The sequence below is a fragment of the Caloenas nicobarica genome, chromosome 2 (genome assembly GCF_036013445.1).
Source record: "Caloenas nicobarica isolate bCalNic1 chromosome 2, bCalNic1.hap1, whole genome shotgun sequence".
NCBI classification, from domain to species: Eukaryota; Metazoa; Chordata; class Aves; order Columbiformes; family Columbidae; genus Caloenas; species Caloenas nicobarica.
This window is the reverse complement of record NC_088246.1, coordinates 157,670,615-157,690,271: the sequence shown is the minus strand read 5'-3', so window position 1 is coordinate 157,690,271 and position 19,657 is coordinate 157,670,615. Positions and strand designations below refer to the sequence as shown.

The 19,657-nt window shown below is 38.4% G+C and overlaps 1 protein-coding gene across 1 annotated transcript in view; it reads left to right on the top strand.

The window, feature by feature from the left end:
* Positions 1-281: 281 nt before the first annotated feature.
* Positions 282-19,657, top strand: part of ZFAT (zinc finger and AT-hook domain containing) — an 87,931-nt gene continuing 68,555 nt past the window's right edge. Inside the window, exons 1-3 of the mRNA XM_065628022.1 lie at positions 282-477; positions 10,065-10,235; positions 18,783-19,043. Coding sequence (XP_065484094.1) covers positions 459-477; positions 10,065-10,235; positions 18,783-19,043 — 451 coding nt within the window. The 5' untranslated portion in view covers positions 282-458. The remainder of the gene's footprint in view (positions 478-10,064; positions 10,236-18,782; positions 19,044-19,657) is intronic.

Genomic DNA, 19,657 nt, shown 5'->3' with positions numbered 1-19,657 from the left:
ACCCCGAACAGCCGCTGAGGGGACCGGGAACCGCGACCCTGCGTGAGGGGCACAGACGCCCCCGCGCATGCGCAGCCCAACGGCCGCCGCTCAACGGCCGTGCGGCGCGTGCGCCCCGCCCCGCCCCGCTCTCGCGTTCTCTGTGCGACGGCGCTTGAGGAAGAAGCCGCCGTGTCGGAGGCGGCAGATTCGCCATAACCCGGCGCTCGGCCGCTCCCCGCCCCCCCTCCTCCTCCCCCCACCACACCGGTTAAAATAATATTTTCTTTACCGAAGGGGGAGCCCCGCGGCGCCTCGGCACGGCCCGCGTGAGCCCGGCCCGCTGGCGCCAAAGTGATTTTTGTTTTTCCCCTCCCTCCCCTCCATCTCTCCCCCCCCCCCCGCCTCTTTTTTAGCCAGGCCGCGCCGCCCGGCTCGGCAGCTCCCCCGGCCTGTCCGCTCCCGTCCCCGCCGCGGCTATGGAGGCTGCGGCTGCAGGTGAGCGGGGCCGGCCGCGCAGGGCGGGGAGCGCGCACGGATCCTGTGACCGCGGTGCCGGCTTAGGGGGGGGTGGGGGCGCAGAAAGCAGTTCCGGCGGAGCGCGTCATGACGCTCCATCCGCACGAGAAGTAGTTCCCTGGCAGGCGGGCTGTCGCTCCCCTCACCCTGACTGGCCGCTAAAGCGGGGTGGGGGCAGCGGCTGCCCTCCGCGGTCAGGGGGCTCCGGGGGCGCGGGCAGCCCGAGCTCGGGCCCCGGGGTCCCCCGGCCGCCTGTCCCGCCGCTGCGGTTCCGGGGAGGGTCGGGGAGCACCTGGAGAACAGCAGCTGCCGGCAGCCCGCTGTTTGAGTGGAGCTGACGCACATCTGGATTTAAAACACTCGTGCTTTCCTTTGACGGCTTGTTTAAATAGCTTTAGCTTGAGAGCCTGAGGGTTCAGCTGCAGAAGGGAGATAAAGTTAGATGCTTCCATTTCCCTGAGTGGTGCCCAACGATACGATGAGGGGCAGCGGGCACAGACTGAAGCACAGGAGGTTCCATCTGAATATGAGGAGAAACTTCTTTCCTTTGAGCTGCCAGAGCCCTGGAACAGGCTGCCCAGAGAGGCTGTGGAGTCTCCTTCTCTGGAGACATTCAAACCCACCTGGACACCTTCCTGTGTGATCTGCTCTGGTGAACCTGCTTTAGCAGGTGGGTTGGACTGGATGATCTCCAGAGGTCCCTTCCAACCCAAGCATTCTGTGATTCTATTTACCTTACATTGGTCTGACTTCTATGGGGATTACAAGTGTTAAGTAAAATTACGTGGACGTGGTAGCCACAGTAGTACTGTGTATGTGCTTCCTGCATTTCTCAATCCTCTGTGTGCCTTGCAGTGCAAGTTTGTGATGTTGCAATAATTTAATTAATTACCCTGTACACTCAACTTCGGCTTTTGGTTGTCACTCCCTGAGATGACATTTAAATTGATATTTAGAAGCCAAAGTTATTTTATCTAGCCTGTGGATTATTTACAGACAATTAGTTTACAACTCAAAGAGGATTTTGTGCCAAAGAGAGCAGCACTATCAGGGGAATAACTTGTGTCTAAACAGCAGAATATCCAACAGGTGTTGTATTATTTAAGTGCTAGTGTAGAAACGTTTTAAGACTGCTTTATATTGTCTGATCCAACTTTAGATAAGAAATTATTTCTCTTACTACAACTACTACTGCTACTAATCCGTATTTATTCAAGCACGTTTGTCTTAATAAAATTGTTCTGAGCGTAGTTGAACCCATAAGTTTCATGAGTGTCTGGTATGTTTGATATTGCTGAACTGTGTCTGACTTCAGATGCCTTTCCATTATTTGTGCTTCTAAAAATCGGGTTCCAAGCATTTCAGCCAAGGCATCATGATGCCGATGGCTGATCACATAGTTCGTGTTTATTCTTTGAGAGGTTTCAAGGGTTTTTGGGGTCTCTGGTAGTGCGGTTGTGTTTTAGTGGTAACTTCTGCAATGTTGCGTTTAGCCACATGAGGGCAATCTTAGAACATTTAAAAAAAACCCCAAAGTCTTACTCTAAGTCTGTATTAAGGTGCTTTTTTAATGATGGAAAGATACTTTATTTATAGGGTTGATAAACTGATTATTCTAAACTGCTGAGATAAATTAATTTCCTAGTTATTAAAACACCGTTTTTAATCCACTTCTGCGTTTTGTATATTCTAGCCAAAATAAGTGTGTTCAGGCAGTATCTTCTTTTGGAGAAGTTTTGGAGTAACTTTTTCCAGGACCTTTTGTAAAGCTGATGTGTGTAAAAGAAAAAAAAAATACATATGCTTTTATTTGCTTTCATTACCTACATTTCAGTAGCTTAAAACTCAAGTTTCATTTGACAAGTCTAGTAGCAAACTAGTTAAATACAATATGCCTGGTTATGCAGGGCCTGTTACAACAGGACAAGGGGTGATGGTTTTAAACTAAAGGAGGGGAGATTCAGGCCAGACACGAGGAAGAAATTTTTTTACAACGAGGGTGGTGAAACCCTGGCCCAGGTTGCCCAGAGAGGTGGTGGATGCCCCATCCCTGGAGACATCCCAGGCCAGGCTGGACGGGGCTCTGAGCAACCTGATCTGGGTGAAGATGTCCCTGCTCATGGCAGGGGGGTTGGACTAGATGAGCTTTGAAAGTCCCTTCCAACCCAAACTGTTCTATGATTCTATGGTGAGAATGTGAAGACACACTTCAGACAAGAGAGATAAGACCCTTGTGCCCTTTTCCTCTTGGGGTGGCTGTTTCATCATGTGGCACAAAGCAAGCTCTGGTTTCTGGTAACACCTGAGAGAACTCTGAAGCAGGTCAGTATAACATGGATACTTGGTCTCCCAGTAATTCAGGCTAACCATATGAAATTGATCTATAAAAAGCAGAACTCTTGCCCCTTACTAATCTGTTTCTCTGCCTTTGTGTTGGAGATTATGATGTCTTTATGTCAAATATTTGGAGATCTTCAGAGGTACTCTTATATCGGTAAAATACTGTAATATTTGAATGTTACAGTAACTGACCTGTGTTGAAGTCTACATTGTGTAGTGCTGTCGTGACTTAGAAGGAATCTAAGCAAGCATAAATATTGTGGATCTGAATTTTGTGGCGTGCCTGACGCATCATGTCTCTAACGGTGACTCATGATGGATATCTGAATAGAGAAGTATAAGAACAGGGTAAACACGTCCAGAGTACTCTTAGGCCTTCTTATGGGCTTGCTGAGCCTCAAATAGCGTCTTTCCACCTACTAGTTCTTGAGAGACTTCACCTCCAAGAATTTTAACTCCAAGTGGATGTGTTCCCATCTTAGAGTTATGTGAAGAACTGACTCCTTTCTTGTTCTCTGCTTCTCCCGGGGCAGGGACAGATCAACTGAAAAGACCAGACAGTAGTTTTACAGGGATTATTTGCTGCTCATCTCCTCTATGGCACACATTATTTCATAGTTCTTCATTTAACTTTTTGCCTTTTCTCTGCCCCTCAGCTCCATCCTTCCCAGGCAGAAAAATTCTGACTTAGCACAGTTCTATATGAGAAGCAGTTATGTTGTTGATTGTCCTTATCTTTGTACCTTTTAAGGATTATTTTTTAATTATTATTACTATTACTCTAGTTTTTCAGTTTTTCAAGTTAGAGGAACAATATCCAAAGATGGAAGTATGGACTTTTGTAGCAGTAATCTTCTTTTCTGATTTTTATATGTCTGTGTTACAGGACCACCTGTTCCATGGGACTGTGAACTGGATGGTTTTGGTTTTTGAGTAGTACAGGCTCTTAGCTTTGTTTTGAGGCCATCTTTAAAGTATTTACCAGAATTGGGAGATCTTTCATAGAAAACCTCTTCAAACCCTTATAGAACGATAGCAAATTGAAAAGCTTGTTTTGCTACGGGCTCACCTTCCTTGAAGGGTCTTTTCATAGACATTACTTTTTAGTACACAGGCTCTCAGGCAGGCCTGAGGTCTTTGTAAATAAATGCTACCTTCTGCTTTTTGTTTTTCAAGTTGATAATATTATCCTTATTGACTTGTCTTGCTGTGTTTTCACATTTAATTTGTCACGATTTCCAGTCTTTTTTTGTTTTCCTCATTTGACAAAACTTCTAGCTTTTATAAATGTTTTCTTCTACAAAAGCTTCCTTTCACTGCTATTGAGCTGTGTTGGATTTTTTCTTCCCTGTTCTAAAAATCTCCTTTGATCAGCATCAAATATGATGCTTTTCAATGAGTCTTCATTCTGCTTTCAATGATTTAACTCTTCTTGAAACCTTTTTAGTCCTTTTCGTGGTTTTTGTTTTGTTAAAATGCTTTTTGGCTCTTTATCACTCTTTTGTAGCATTTTTGAGTGCTTTTTTAATCAGGTGTGTTCTACTTCTGATGAAGTCAAGAACTGTTTCTCCTCCTGTGGTTCCCCTGACCTCTTGCTTGATGGTGTCTAAACATTTAATCTTGGCACCCTGTCCTGACCTGGTATTTAACCAATCTCCATAAGGGTGATTGAAACCTACAATATATTGTTGTTTCTGTCTCTGTAACCTCTTTTATTCCCCTCAATGTGCCACAGTGATTCTTACCACTGTGGTCAGACTGTTGCTCATGTAGTCCCAACACTCTGCTCTTCTGTACAACACAACTATTTCAGTCCTTGGGGATTCTGTTGCTTGTTAAAAAAGCCTGTTAATCAGATTTGACCCTGAGCTGTTTCTAACAGATGGCATTGCTTCACAAACAATACATCCCGCTTTTTGTCCTCCATATTTAGAATTGATAGTGTCCCACTGGCATTGCAACAATACTTTTCAGAAACCTGTTTCAATGCAAGCCTGTCAATAATCCTAATCTAAACGAGGCATTCTGATTTTGACACCTTATTCGGTTTCTTGCATTATTGGAGTATTATGTAGATTTATCTTTTTAAAAGCAACTACAAAGAAATGGAAAACAAACCCAACAGTTTGTTTCAACTGTTCTTTGTTTCCTGTTAAAATTTTACTAACTTCTGTGTTTTCCTTCATTTGAAAATAGTCTTTGACATTTTACTACTGCAAGATGAGCTGCTTTGATCTTTACGGTCTTTCGTACTTGTCACCTACGCTTCCATCTTTAATTTAAAAACATTTTCATAATCTCTTAATTTCGGGGTTGGATGGAGCCCATTGCTCCTCTGTATTTTTTCTCAACATTTAATGTTCCCTTAGAATTATACGAAACTATCTGCTTAGGTCTGCTCCCAACAGCACAGTCCCAAGCACCTGAACTAGTGCTTTTGTTTTCTCTGTCCTAGTATATTTGTATTGTGTAGATTTTAAAATGCAGTTTATTTCTTAATCAGAAGCATTCACAAAATTCAGTTTAATTTAATCTTATATATTGTGTACCTCTCTGTAATGTCCAAGAGCTTCTATAGATGTAGTTTACTATTAAACTTGTGTCCTTGTTAGAAAAAATGCTGAATGTATATGGTTAGGTTTTCCATAAAACCATATTAAGTGGTATTGATTTTAGTATAATCTTTTATGTTTGCAGGAGTGCATCCTATATCAACATTGCCATAACTTTCTTTTGTAATGTCAAAATAAAAAATGCTTGTGGCATCTAACTAATGATAATTAATTTTTCCTGATTTCAGTTAGCAGCTAAAAGTCAGAACAGACATGCTCAGGTGCTCCTGTTCCTTGATTGAATATATTCTGTATTGCAGGTTTTGTCTCCATAGTCATCCTATGCTGGTGAATTAAAAAACAAACAGTTGCTCGCTATTTGGAATAGTTCAGGTTCAGATGAAGGAAGCCCTAAAATAGCTTTCTGTTCTCTTCTGGTCTGCTGGGTTTTGTACAGATAATTTGTTCGTTTTGAATATGGGATACTTGTGCTGCTGCTGTTCTAATGGTCGTAAATAGTGGTGGCTTTTCTATACTTTTTTTAACGCTTACTGAGGATGATGTTTTTGATTTGGATAATAACTTTGTAATTCCATGGGTTAATAGGTGTCCAGTGAATTTTTATTTTTGCATCTAATTATGGAGTTCTAGTTCCTTTAAACTGTTGCAAAGCTTTAGAGGCTGTTACATAAGTTTTTAAATATTGTCTGCATTGAAAGAGTCCTGAAAAGCTTTGGTTATATTAGAATGATTTATGGTATAAAAATACAGATGGATTATCTCCTTTTTTTCCCTTGTTGTGTGTGACTTATGAAAAGAATTCATTTAAAAATAAAACCAAACCCAACCCCTAGCCTACTTTTATATAAAATGAAAGTTTTTCATTCATTAAAATTGACTCTAGACTAGGTTTTGTCATACAATGATCAAAAGTATATATGTCAATAACACATTACCTGATTCCCTTAAACACTGTTAATTTCGGTGATTTCTCTAATATGAGTGTTTCTTTCTTCTCTCTTCTGTCCTTCCCCCTCCAACTTTAGAGCAAAACAAGATGGGTTCTGTTTTATGCTTTGTGAAGGGGATTGGGAATAAGAGAGGCTGCTTCCTAGTCTGAAATTTGCTATTTGTTAGTAGCATCTGTTAATCTCCTTTGGTTAGTATAAAGAAAAAAAATAATTAAGAAATACCTTGAGATCTTTGGAAGAATTAAAAAAAAAAATTAAACGTCTTCACTTACATTATAGCTTAATATGCTACTTTTCCATTTAAGAAGAAAAAACCTTATTATTTCAATGCACACCTAGCACAGCTTATACAGGCAAACTGAAGATAATTAATTAATACAAAGCGTGTTTAGTGAATGGAATGTTCCAAATGGGTTTTGGCTGAAATTTCTGTTGTTTGTTTACTTGTATACTTGATTACTGTTCCTTTCTTTCTCTGCATATTTAATTTCTGTCTAATTAATTGCTCCGTTGGTTTCCTACATAATTAATTATTCACTAATTAATCATTGATTCCCTGCATAGTTAATTAACTTATTGCTTATTTGATTTTTACACTTAATTGACTATAATTCGTTGTTCTATTACTATACCACCTAACTAGCAACTGGTTAATCAATTATCATTTGCTTACTCCTGATCTAGTTGTTTAGGCCGGTGATCAGCACAGTTCATCCTCTGCTGAATGACCTCCTTTTTCAGTCATTCTTCTGAAAATAATTTCTTTACTCGGTTTTGTTTCCATCTCATCTCTGAGCAAATCACACGGATCTTCTGCTGCTTTCTGCACCTTCATTAACTCTGTTCTCTGCCACGTGGTTTTGTTCCAGCTTTACTTGTATTTGGTGGTTTCTTGTGGTTTTAGTACTTCCCGTGAATCCTGAATTCTTCTTGGAAAGGCTTTAAAAAAGGATTTGTATAATCAGGCGCTTTAAACAACCAAACAGACTTTTGGAGATTCTTCTTGCTCTTCTGCCCCTCTGCAAGTCCTCACTGGGAGGGGTGAGGGATGAAGTGGTGTGTGAGTCAGAACTCTTGGAGGAGGAGACACGAGACACAAAGCAGTGAGCCCGAACTTTTACGGAAAACGACTAGCAGGTCAGGAAGCAAAAACAATGGCAAATAAAACCGCAAAATAGGAGTTTTGTCTAAATAATGGAATTTCAATGTTCAGTGTTAGCTAAACCTTTGGGTCAATCCTTTTAAGTGTTGTAGTGTGAATTTTAAGTGTACGTTTACATGTCGAGAGAACAGTTGCCATCTACTTGGTCAATAACGGGCTTCATTCACTTAAAAAAAAAAAATACTACTAGCTAGAGCAGAACTAGTTCAAAGGAACTGATTCAGAGGAACATTTCCATTATAAGTGAGCTGCAATCACAACAGAAATGCGTGTGTGCTCAAGGCAGCAGAGTGCCTGAGCAGGAACCCTACCGAGTTCCGAAGAACACCTTGAGTGTATTACACATCTCACGTAGCTGCTCGTGTGTGTTACATACAGTATATTTCAAACAACAGGAACAGTATTTGGGTTGTTCTGCAGAGGTGTTTTAAAAGAAATGAAGGCATATTCTGCCTTTTCGTTTTGAGGTAGTTGGATTATTTCTGATGATGAGGATGCTTTTGTTATAGCTTCAGGTGCAAATAAGTGTAAAAGAGAGCTCTTAACACTGAGAACACCTTAAAGGTGGATTTTTATGTGGGTGAACCACATAACTAGTGTGTCATGACAGGGAATAATATTAAATAGGGGGAGTGATCTTTGCTTGGGTTTGAAAACCAGTCCGAAAGTGTAGCTTCCTGTTCTCTTCACCCCACATTCATCCCGAAGTTCACAAAATATCACTTTATTGCTGTACTTATCCAGCTAATCTGTAGTTTGGTTTGTACCTCAAATAGCATCGGTTGTTCCAGTTTGATTTCAGTGATGTTATGTCCCTAATTTTCCTTAGGGAGGCAGAGGGGAGAGGAACAATATAAACCAATCTCTGGGTCTGGAATTTTTATGTACGTAGCTGAAGAACAAGTGTGTTGTTAAAATTGGCTCCTGTTTGTTGTTTTCACTGAAGGAATCACAGATGGTTGAAAAATCAAACCATTAAAACAAATGACAGCAGTTTTAGAAAGCAAACAAAGTCCTCTGAATTAACTTTCTGCCAAAAGTGGGTGGATTTTGTGTAGGTGGATTTTTCTGAATCATTAACTTTCACCCTTCTTTATTGTTATTTACTGTCTTGAGGCTTTGCTTTCATATCACACTTTTAGTAGCAGAGAATTAGAAACAAAACAAAAAAAATGCAACCAACCAAACAAAACACCCAAACAAACAAACCCCACAAAGTTTTGTCGAAAAAGTTCTGTAAAACTGTTTAAAGCATTGACCAGAAAAAGTTTTAATGAAATTCCTCATTTGCTGCTGCTTCCAAGGTTTTTAGTTTGTTGGGTGTCTTTTTTGAATCAACAGGAATTTTTCATAGAACCTGTATGTCAAAGCACATGAATTACTACATGTTTTTATTAATGTCAAATGTTAATATTGCCTCTGAGGCCGATATGATGTGTTTTGGTTTGAGAGCAAAGCTTTTTTCTCCCTCCTTAAACTTTCCTCCTATTCTTGCCCACTTCTCTCCATGTAGATGGGTCAAGATGAGGCCTGATCATTTTTTCAAATATCTAGATAAAAGATGAAAAACCTTTCTGTTTGTACACCTCTGAAGTGAATGACCAGAAGGAGAAAGGAAGATGATGTGATTGCATAGCTGTGAATGTCATATGACGCAACATTTTGTGGTCTACAGCGCTGCAGATGTTTTCACCTTCCGCCCCACTTTTTAATTAGAGGTAGAGCCACATCTAGGGATAATGACCCCTGAAACCAAGCACTTCACATTTTTAACTCTCAGTGGATGCTCACAGTAGCGTGCTAAGGCAAAAGTGACACGTCAAAGACACAATTATAATAAAATATATTTATTTTATGATAGTATAGTGAAGGAGAAGTTTCCTTTTATCTTTTATGGCATTTAATTCTTTCTAACCTTCTTTTGTTTCCAGCACTTACGCAGGTAATTACGGATTTAGACTTGCTTAGGTGAAGTAAGTAGAAAGGTGAAGTACACGTAGCAAAGAACAGCGAGATCCATGAAGATGAATTAGGATCTGGGGCCTAGCTTCTCTGTATTTCAGAGCTACTTTGTGAAAGATAAAGTGTTTTGCGTTTCTACCAGTGCAATACACATCAAACCTGGGCGATGACTTAATGTCTTACATAATTTTATTGTATGTTTGAAAAAATATGAAATTGTAACATTGTCTGAGGCTGGAAAGGGAAAAAAAAAGGTCTTAATCTATTCTGCTTCCTTTTGGGTCATCTTAGAAAATGTCTAAGATTTGAGCCAGAAGATTTTTTTTTTTTTTTTTCCCCCCTGGGCGGATATCTGGGTAGAAGTTTACCCATTTCTTGAATTAATTCATTTTGGGATTTACTATGAATGTCTTCATTTAGTGGTGTAACCATCTTTGTTTCAGCTCATTACTGTCTGTTGAGTATATCAGTGTTGCTGATGGTTACTATATTAGCTGAACTGAAATCTCAATAACTAGTGGTACTGTAAATAACTTACATTTGGAAATATTAACTCCTCTTTTTAAACTTATTTTTCAGGGATCAATTCCATCTTCATGTGTAAGCTTTGTAACTTATTTTCACCAAATCAATCCGAACTGTTGTCTCACGTCTCTGAGAAGCATATGGAAGAAGGGACCAGCGTGGATGACATCGTTATTCCGCTCCAACCTCTAACAGCGCCCACAAACATAAACAAAGAAGGAGAAGGTACTTTCATGAATTGAGAGGAATGTAATTTTCAAAGTCATTTATTTTTTTAGTAAAACCTGTGGTGCGATGATTCTGCATTGTATATAGAATGATTTACATAGCTTGTTTTTATAGTGGTTACTGTATGACTGCCAACCTGAATTTAATTCAGTGCAAAATAGATCGGAGGACAGATGTGGGTAAACTCAGCATGTGATAGGGGACAATCACAGAATCACAGAATGTTAGGGATTGGAAGGGACCTCGAAAGATCATCTAGTCCAATCCTCCTGCCAGGGCAGGAACACCTAGGTGAGGTTACACAGGAAGGCGTCCAGGTGGGTTTTGAATGTCTCCAGAGAAGGAGAATCCACAACCTTCCTGGGCAGCCTGCTCCAGTGTTCCGTCACCCTCACTGAGAAGAAGTTTCTTCTCAAATTTAAGTGGAATCTCTTGTGTTCCAGCTTGAACCCATTACCCCTTGTCTTACTGTTGGTTGTCACCGAGAAGAGCCTGGCTCCATCCTCGTGACACTCACCCTTTATATATTTATAAACATTGATGAGGTCACCCCTCAGTCTCCTCCAAGCTAAAGAGCCTCAGCTCCCTCAGCCTTTCCTCATAAGGGAGATGCTCCACTCCCTTAATCATCTTTGTGGCCCTGCGCTGGACTCTCTCCAGCAGTTACCTATCCTTCTGGAACTGAGGGGCCCAGAACTGGACACAATATTCCAGATGAGGTCTCACCAGGGCAGAGTAGAGGGGAAGGGATGACATCGGTCCATTAATTTTAAATGTCAAGTATAGCAAAGTCTGCTTCCTACAGCTTTGATTTGAGCTGTGGGAAGACTGTGTGACAGCGGTGGAAAGCAACCAGGACACTGTGGATGGGACTCTTGATGCTCAGGAATGGTGCTTTGCTTTGAGTTGTCTAACTTGTTGTTTGTTGTATTTCGGACAATTTTAATATTCTATTCCAAAAAGGAAACGGCATGATTCATAATTGGTAACTGTGTGGTAATACTGGCACTAGTGAAAAAAGAAATCTGCTGGTCAAACTTTTGAATTAGTTCTACAGAACGATTTTACTCTGCAGTGGAAGAAGTTACATTCATTCCATTTTTAACTGATTATAATTGCAGTTCTTTGTAATGTTAGCAATGGGTTCAAAATAATTCAGTCTTGATAATCATATCTTCTTTTACACCCTTACTGAGCAATGGATTTATATTGTTGCCAAACCTCTTATTTAACACAACTACTAGGATTTTCCTAATCATTATGATTTCTAGATTTTAAAAAGCATGTGCTTATGAATGAAAAACACTCAAGTATCATACTTAGGGTTTTTTTTTAAATTTTTAACATATGGATATGATATTTCTTCATTTATTTACCACTAGTAATTCAGTAGCTATATTAACTTCTTCAACATAAGAAGATAAGTCTAATTACAGTCATGTAGTATTCAACTGTAGCTGCTCTCTCCTCAGATGGTTGGTGAGGAAAAATTGCACCATATTATTATTTCACACAATGCCGAAAATAAACAGTGCATCAGTAGAGGATAAATAAATATCAGATCCACATCAAGTTTCAAAATGCCATTCTAATTTTATTTTAACTCTGCAGAATCAATTTCTCAGACATACAGAATGCTTCTTTATTCAATCTTTTTTTCTTGTTAGCCCTTCACTAAACTGTATTTCTGAGCACAGTGAGACTGGTACTATCTAAGGTTCTTATTCCTTTTAGTAAAAAAGTTCTTCTGTAAACTCCTTTTTGCATTTGTGTCAGAGACGATCTGCACTTTCTGTATTGTATGTTGTTAAGCGTGCATTATACATTTATGAGAATAGTATGTAATTACTGTTGTGATCTGAAGCAGCAGAAATTAGACATATGCAGCTTTTAGGAAAATAACTTTGCAAACCTAATTATGTAAAACATAACATTCATAAGTTACATATTCATAAGTTACCTTTTCACTATTCTTGGTGAATACTTTTCATTGTCTGCTATGATCATCTGGTGCCACCTTTTTCAGATTATGTAGCCAAACTCTGCCATCTGCTGCCAGTAAGAATGTCAAGGTAAATTACTTTCACATAGATTTCAGCTTGTGTTATAGACATACTTTAATATTTCTTTGCCATCACAGATTGATTGGAGAAGAGGGTGGTCTGAAGTCCTATTCAATTATTTCCTATGTTCTGTTTAAAAAAATAAAGGGTATTTCACAGTTGAATATAGGAATTTGAGGAGTTCTTATTTCAAGGCATCAGTTTTTTCCCTCTTGTTATGGAATCTGCAGCAGATAAAACTTTAAACGTCTATAATATACAATTTTTTCTCAGTGGACCCTTCTTTGTAGTAATTGGGTATTGTCACTGAAAGGAGAAGTGATTGATGAATGACAGTAGTAGAAATTACAACTTTCTTTTAGTTCTCGTTGGCTGTTAGATGAACATCTTTTTGTCCTTTGAAAGTACAGTTTTTCTTCCAGCTACTGGTAAGCTCTGTAGCTACCCCAGAATTGGTGTGAGTGAGTGAATGCTGAGTTGTTAATGCAGCTCTGTGTTCTGCCTGAGTAATACATTAATTATTTTCTAAGCACTGTGAAAAGTAAAATGCAAGGCAAGTGATATGTGTTTATTACTCTGCTGTTATTTTATTGGCAGTGCTCTCTGCTGAATTTTATTTAGTCACACCACTTCCCTGTAGTTAGGTCATGATATTTTTAGAGTTGATTTGAACCATTTTGGTTGGATGATGTTAGAGGTTTTAACAAATGGAACCACAGGTACTGGGCAGATGTTGCCGTTGTACAAGTTATGCATAGGTCACATTTTGTCCAGCGCTGGAATGTGGCATCTGTGTTTGGGAAATGACAGATATTTACTGATTAACTGTAGTCACACATACTCCATTTTTGCATAGGGTTTCTGTTCCTAACTTTTCATAATGACCCTCATCTCCTTCAAAGTGCTTGTCAAAACACTCTCGTTTTTTTTTTTTGCTTCTACTTAGTCAGATTGGCAGTGGTTTGAGGGACAGCATGGATAGCTCTGGCGTCATCTATTCATTATATTATTCCGTAATGGATTGTTGTTTGTTTTAGGCTATGTCTGCATTATGAGATACACGCTTTCTGCAACACAGTCTCCAGGCCTGATCTATTGATTGTTAAACCTGGAATAAAGTTAGTGTCTGGGTATCATAATTTTCTCCAAGGATTTAACTCATTAAGATCACTTAAAAATGTGGCATATGCATCAGCCTTATCCTCACCTGAACACAAAGGATGCAACTAGAGCATAAATTCAGGCTTTGCGGGGTAAGAGGTGCCCCTACGTGCCATAGTATATGTACATCACAGTAACAATATAAGGCTGTGGATGAAATTTATTTGCATATATCTGTATGTCACTTTGTGCATAAGATTCTGAATACGACCATATGCTGTTGTAATTGCTTAAATAATATGTAAACTTTTAATACTGACATTTGAGGAAGATTTCATGTTGCATAGTGTATTTAGCTGTTAAAACTTGCTCAGGATGTTTAAGTGAACACTTGCACAAGTGCTTGGTGACTTCTGACAGACTTCTTGTTTGACTCGTGCTACAGCTCACTGTGGTGACTGTGTTGAGCTACTTACACAGGTTTGGATTCAAGGGCCATTTGATAGGGATCGTTTATATCTCCTCCTCTTTCAAAGTCATAAATATTTGCCCCATTACAACATTAAAGTGGTGTATTGAAGAGGTTTTGTACATGTGTAAATTGAGTTATATGTGGGATTGACTTAAGAATGAGGGGTAGAAAACCAGAAGAGAAAAATCCATTATATTCTTACGGTGTATAGTCTTAACAGTTTCTTGCATTTTCCCGTACATAATAAAGTAACTTCGGAAAATTCTACCCTTTAAGAGTTGTCCTTTAGTGAAACAATTTTGGTAAAGCTTGTTTTTTAGGCAAACGCTGTACTGAAAGTCATCAAGCCTGGCAGAATCCACAGTGCTGCTGTGCCAGGATCTACGTGATCTACAGTCTAATCTATGAAGAGTTAAAAATACTCAACAGTGAAGTTATTGCTATTTTAATTTTATGCTTACTTTTGTTCAAGTTTATTTAAAAAAAAAAACACCTTTAAAAATGTTTTCTAGGCCCTGGTGCTCTGGAGGTCTGGTTGTGGACCTCTGTTGTTGTGTAGCGTGATCCCAGGCGAGTCATTTGTGAGAGCTATCGCAGACCTCAGTAGAATTTGATTTATACATATATATGTACGTATGTTTTGCACAGCTAAACTTAAAGGGATTAATTAAATATAATTCTGCTGCATGATAACATGAAGGCCTCATAAATTGAAATGTTCTGTGCTAGTCATGTTCTGAACATGTTTGAGTCAATTGATTATTAAATGGACTGATTTGGAGAGGCTTATGTGCATAATTCCTATAAAGGAACAGTACAAAAATAGACTTCTATAGTTTACCTCATTATTCTCCTTTTGAAGTGCCTTTTTAGTGTCTTTGTGTATAGAATTATATAACATAGCACAAAATGTCTTCTTTGAATATTGCCATTGCACATCCCATACCAGTCAATGTAAAGATTTGATACAGTGAGTCTATGATGAGTGTAAAAGTCCCCAGAAACAATTAAGATGTTCTTGGGGGAACAGGGTCTTAATTTAGAAATCTTTTTAATGAGCAATTTTAAACTTCTGCTTCCGACTAAGCATCCTTGAAATAAATGATTTTTTTTTTATTTACAAATAGTATATAATATATAGTATATCTACTATTTATATATACTACTTTTGGTTTTTTTAAGTCAGCATATTCTCTTTTCTAGTGAAGGATGATGTTTCTGACCAACTTGGTTACATAGTAACAGAGGAATGACAATGTACTATTCAATTACTGTGGTTTGTTAATTTAGGTTTTGCTTAGAACTGTGATTAGTACCATGCAGCATGAATGGCAAACTGGGTAGAGACAGCTGGAATTTTTTGGTCACGTGCATTGTTATAAACTTAATTCTGGCATTGCTAATTCAAAGTAGCTTGCGATATGTTTGGTCCAGGAAAGACGAGAACAAGGAGCAAGGAAATTAGATGACTGTCATAAGCCTCAGAAGTTCTGGTGACGGATCAGTTGTCCGTATGAGTCCTGCTGTTCCTGTGCATGTTGCTACCCAGTGCTTGCCACCAAACCTTTTAAAAAGTTTGAGAACTGCTGTAAATTCTCCTGCTGGTGGGCTCATTTCCAAACAGATATAGGTTTACATATTCTGTATATCCCTTGCCACACCATCAGTAGTCACAGTGATAAGAACTACCATTTTGTGGGCTCTAGAAGAGGATCTACCACCAGCCTTCTGAAAGAGCAGTTTTCATATTTCCACTTGCATACAAGGTTTTGTTTCAATTTGTGTCTAAATGTGAAAGTGCCGGGGTTCTTTTTCATTAAGTTTTCATTAAAACAGTCAATAAGTAGCATACCTCTTTTGCATGATTACACTTCATTTGTTTTTGTTGCATAATCTGATTATTGCATTGTAAGAGGATGGAAAGAATATCATACTCAGAGAATATGGTGCTTGCATTCACTCTTCAAATCCTGGGATGTAATTATTTTATAGTAACCTGAGTGGTATCCACGTCTGTATTCCTCAAATTATGTTTGATATGGTGGCAAATTGTGACCTTTTTACAGGTTGACATGAAGATAAACATTGTTTGTTTTAATTGCATGTTAATTTATTTAATTCGAGGCACTGAATACTGATCATTGCGATGATGGATATCAAAATAACATGAATGGTAGCAAAGAGAAATTTTGAGAGCACTGAAATCACCCCTCTCTTTTTGGCTGATAATTAACAGAACTACTATCACTGTAGCACATTAGCACAAAAATTCAGAACGCTGCTGAAGGAAGGTCACAAAAAGTTATGTGGAAGCGTTTATTTTTTCCTATTTATAATGAGGATTTTACTGTTCTTATGTTGTACTTAAGCAGACAGGTGCTCAATCACTCCTATAACAAGATTTAATGCTTTCTTTTTCACTTGATATTAATTACATTGTTAACTCAAAGCTGTGGTTTCCGTATATGTTTTTTGTTTGTCTGGTATACTTAAGGGAAATGTTGAACAGATTTTTAATAAGATGCTACCACTACCTCCTGTTCTTTTCCATCGTCTTCCCTTAAGATTCCTTGAGGTCATTTATTTTTCCATATGCTCTAAGTCAACCAATTTAGTAAGGTCTTTTGGCACGTGTACTTGGAAATTATTCATGTTTGTGGGGGGAGGGGCATTAATTTTTTTTTTTTAATATTCTATTCTTTTATGATTTTTTCAGACTTTGACGTTGTCAGTCTCACTTTACCAGGTAGGCTATTGGCTTGATGAATACAAATAAAAAGCTTTAGGCAGCTTTTCATCTTTATCCTTGATACACACTGGTTTTTGTGAAAGTTTCTGGAATAAGAGCAGGAGAATTATACGTTTCTCATAAGAGGCACAATTTACACATAGTACCGCGAGTGTTTTAGCTTGAATAATCTCAAGCCTTTGGAGCTGCAGTAGTCGCTTAATTAATGGGCATTGCTCTCATGTAACCACCAAGACATTTCATACTTCTCCCACCTATGCTGTGCAAAAAAAAAAAACCCAAAACCAAAACAAAAAACTCAAACCAGTAGTAAACGTATGAATTTCTAAGGAGAATAATTTTATTTTGTATTTTTGCACAAGTCTCTAGATTTGGAAATATTTTGGTGTGAAGAAAAAAAAAAAAAAAGAAAAAACAACTTTAAGGGACTTATTTGCTGGGACTATCATAAGCTGAAACATGCACGACCATTAAGTTTGCTTGGGTTTTTTTCTGAGCATTAAAATCAGAGTAATTTTTTTGTGTATGTGAGTCCTTTGTATTTGATGTTATGAAGATGATGGCTGACAGGTGCTTCATACCTGCTCTGTTTCACTTAGCACATTTTAATGCACATTATGCTCCAGGGTTTTTTTTTTTGCAATTATGATGATTGTATCAAGCTCTGTTGCCTTCTAATTTTCAAAGCTGGAATTCACTGCGTGTAACTGAAAATTCTTAAGTTGAGAGATCTTGGTCACCTTGGGATCCAGAGGCAATTCAGGCTTTATGAGATCTGAACCGCACTCTGGAGAGTAGTTTCTCTGTTCCTTCAATATAGAAGACAAATATTAAGTAATCTGAGAGCTCAGGTGTCTAACATTAGATAAAATGAATCCTAAAAGGCTGGAAGAAGCCCGACTCTGTCCTGTTTCTGCATACACCATCAGGCAAACTCGTTTAGATGCACACTGAGTTGTCCTTCGCAGAACTACGTATTTTTCTGCAGATACGCAGAGTGCGTCTGATATACTTCACCAGATGTCTGCTCAGACTTAAAAAGATCATTTAAAGGCTTTGCTGTTAGTGAAATGACAGTTCCTCGCAGAAGAGCACCTTCGAAGTTAATAACTTTGTGTGTACAACAACAATTGGGTAATTCCTCAAGAACCACAATATAAGGACTCCAAGCAAACAACCCCCGAGATTAACAAGAAGGATAATGACTGATGCTTTTCATTTTATTAATGTATCAGACGGAAGTAATTTATAGCTAGGATGAAATCTCCTAGAAGAACCTGGTCGCTATCTGGAAAATTTCCCCTTCCCTCTGAGTATCTGTTTTTTACTAAACATTTTCTTGGGATCTCATTGGTTTGGTGAATCTTCAACGGTTACATCTGTGAGTGGATGATGAGAAGTTGGCTTTGGAAGTAACTACAGCAGTGACGAGACAAGTTTTTTCTCTTGTTATATGTTTCTGTGTTCATTACATCTCAGTGTTTTCTCTACACAAATATGGAAATGTAAAGTTATGTTGTAGTTATAAAGATTTGTGGATGACTTCTGATTTTAATCAGTTGAAATACTCATTAAGGAGACATTTTTTTGCATGGCCTCCGGATTTTTTTTTGTCGCCAAAAATCTTTTATACCAACTTTTTGCTTGGAAGTGCTAACAATAAAGAACCATGGGAATTGCTAGAGAGTAATTGTTCAATTTATTAAAAGGAGAATGAGCTTTTGGGTTTGAAAGATAAATTGTTTTTATCTGAATATATATCAATGTTTAAACAGTGTATTTGAGCGTGACAAATTAAAAGGTGTTTTTTTTTTTTTTTAGAGTGTCAGAACACAGCAGAGCAACTTTGTAGAATATGCATGCAGATACAGTTATACAAAAATTTAAGAGTGCTTACAGTGTACTTTCTGTAAAACTGTGGCACTTCGACATCTGCCCATCTCAGTAACACAAATGTTATTGCTTTACAGCAAGCAGAAATGTCAACAAATACCATTGCTTAAAAATAAGTTTGTGTGAATGTAACATTTTATAAACTTTAGAGACAGAGACACTCAAACTTCATTGAATATTCCTGTTTTTCAAAGATCAGATGGATATTTGCTGATTAGCTGTGGAATTTAATATGGCTTCTTTTTAACTTGAACTTTCTTTTCTAGAGCTTCTTGTAGTGAAGAGGAAAAGGGGCAGACCAAAAGGGTCTACTAAGAAGTTTTCTGTGGATGAAGATGTGGCAGAAAATAACACTATTCCAAGCGAAGAAACTCCGCCTGGGACAGAAGAAGGTCCGGAACCGGCTGAAGTCTCACCGGGCAGCTTGGAATGTAGGAAATGCAATCGGAAGTTCTCCAACACGCGCCAGCTGAGGAAGCACATCTGCATTATTGTTTTAAATGAGGGAGAGGAAGAAGGAGATGGAGGTAAGAAAATATCCAACAAGAATATGTGAAGAATGTTGTGAAACAATGTGTTTCCATCCTTTAACCTGATGGTACCAACTGGTAATCCCCAGTGTTAATTTTGAATGGAATTGAATTATCTGTTTTTATTTTAACATAAAAAGCATGTTGAAGCAAAACGGAGAATAAAGTTAGGCAAGGTATTTTAAATTTTCTTCAAAAAGCTCAAATTGCTGATTGCACTAATTGTTGTCTGAAGCTCCCTGAAATGCTTCCTTTGCGTAATCAACTGTTCTGTTTCTCACAAAGATGTTTATAGTTACCCAGGGAGAAGTGGTGTGGGCCACATAGGTATGTATCACACATAGGTGAGGAAGGATGATCCTGTAGAGATGATTCTATCATGTGACTTGGAAAACCTGAAATCTACTCTGTTTTTTTGATAGGTTTGAAGGCTGCTTTTCTGGAATGCTTGTTTCACTGCGTAAAAGATAATGCCAAACTCCCCTCTTCTATTTTACAAAACTTCATGTGAATGACTGTCTTTGCAGTATGAGAGTTCATTGTTTAAATTTTGCTTTAGGATTGATTTGAATATACTCAGCCTCTCAAAGTTTTAGAGCATTTTCAGTTGG